Consider the following 2157-nt stretch of genomic DNA (forward strand, 5'->3'; position numbering starts at 1 on the left):
TGTGTGTGTGTGTGTGTGTGTGTGTGTGTGTGTGTGTATGTGTGTGTGTATGTGTGTGTATGCGTGTTTGTTCTGCCAGACATCTACTCACCTGAGACGATACGTCCTGGCACACAATGCAGTACTTCTGCAGTGGGTGGATGCCATTTAGAGCCGTCACATGCCGACACGAGACGAAACTGTTTAAGGGCAAAGTGTCGTTTTAGGGTTTAGGGTTTAGGGTTTTAGGTAAATGCAACATTCAGCTATACAGTTGTACGAACCGATTAATGTTACTGCAATCAGATCAGTAGCGGCACCGACAGCGCTGTTGATGAGATGATTAACAGAGGTTGACAACAACCTTGCCGGCAAAGCCCAATGTCCATACACCTCAGGTGCGGGTGCAGGTACAGGTGCAGGTGCAGGTGCAAGCGCAGAAGTGCAGTGTAATATATGGCACACAACTCGCATGTAGAGCACACGCGAAGGTGCAAACACAGTGCACGTTGGACGATACACACACAGGCACACATGCACGTATACGCATACACACATACACACCACCAACCACATACACATGCACATACACATACACATGCATACACGTACACATACACTACACCCACACACCACCACCCACATACACACATATGCATACGCATGCACGTACACATACAATTAACACACACACACCACCACCCACATACATATGCACATCCACATTCATATGCATGCACGTACATATACACTGCACACACACACCCCACCACCCACATACACACATATACACACGCATGTACGTACACATACACTACACACACACACCACCACCCACATACACACATATACACATTCACATGCATGCACGTACGTAAATACTCACACACACACACCACCACCCACATATATATGCACATACACATTCACATGCATGCACGTACACATACACTACACACACACTCCCCACCACCAACATACTCACATGCATGCACGTACGTAGATACTCACGACACATACAGGACAGTGGCAGGGCGTGTCTCGCCCACCCGTTCGCTCATGTGCTGCACTGTGTTGTGTAGTACAGCGGGATTGATATACGATACCAACCCCTTCTCCATCTCACTATTCGGGGCGAACGTCCGGGTGGGTAAAACCTGGTTTAGACGGGTGTGAGAGACCAGGTGTGAGGTGTGTCAGGTGTACACCTCTCACGTGACAACGGTTGATTTAACGCGTACAGACACAACGTAGCCCATTATACAGTCCACAGAGGTGTGTCAGGTGTACTATTTAACGCGTACAGACACAACGTAACCCATTATACAGTCCACAGAGGTGTGTCAGGTGCAGCAGATGGAGCGGCCTACCTCGAACTCGGCATTACAGGACAGGATTTTGAAGACACCCTGTTTCTCACTGACCTGTTTGCGGGTTCGGGTTTAAGGTTTGGAAATATGAGACATGGGTTTTCACAAGGCGTCGATATGGAAGACAAAGAAGTGGGTATGGCTCTCTATTGGAGAAAATTGCATATATAATGAACATATATGTATACCTTGATTTCTATATATGAAAATATATGTGTGTGTATATACCCTGATTCCTATATATGTATGTATACATATAAGTATATCTATATATATATCTTGATTACCATATATATATATATATATATAGATGTATATATGTGTGTGTATATATATACCCTGATTCCTACATATGGTTATATACATATATGTATATATATATATATATACCTTGATTCCTATATATGTATATATATATACATATATATGTGTGTGTATATACCCTGATTCCTATATATGTATATATACATATAATATATATATATATATACCTTGATCCCCATATATGTATATATATGTGTGTGTGTGTGTGTGTGTGTGTGTGTGTGTGTATACCCTGATTCCTATATTTGGTTATATACAAATATATATATATAATATACCATAATTACTAGATATATGTGCGTGTGTGTGTGTGTGTGTGTGTGTGTGTGTGTGTGTGTGTGTGTGTGTGTGTGTGTGTGTGTGTGTCTGTGTCTGTGTGTGTGTGTGTGTGTATACCCTGATTCCTATATATGTATATATATAGATATATATATATATATATATATACTTGAGTCGGTATATTTCTCACTATGAACACATATGT

The 2157-nt window shown here is 41.8% G+C and overlaps 1 protein-coding gene across 1 annotated transcript; it reads right to left on the reverse strand.

Moving 5' to 3' along the window:
• Positions 1–91: 91 nt before the first annotated feature.
• SARC_14723 (hypothetical protein) lies at positions 92–1136 on the reverse strand (the record flags this gene model as incomplete). The annotated part of the gene is made up of 2 exons (XM_014291144.1): positions 92–179; positions 1000–1136. Coding segments are annotated over 2 exons (225 nt in total), but the record flags the coding sequence as incomplete, so codon positions are not given.
• Positions 1137–2157: the final 1021 nt, after the last annotated feature.

The sequence above is a fragment of the Sphaeroforma arctica genome (genome assembly GCF_001186125.1).
Source record: "Sphaeroforma arctica JP610 unplaced genomic scaffold supercont1.5014, whole genome shotgun sequence".
NCBI lineage: Eukaryota > Ichthyosporea > Ichthyophonida > Sphaeroforma > Sphaeroforma arctica.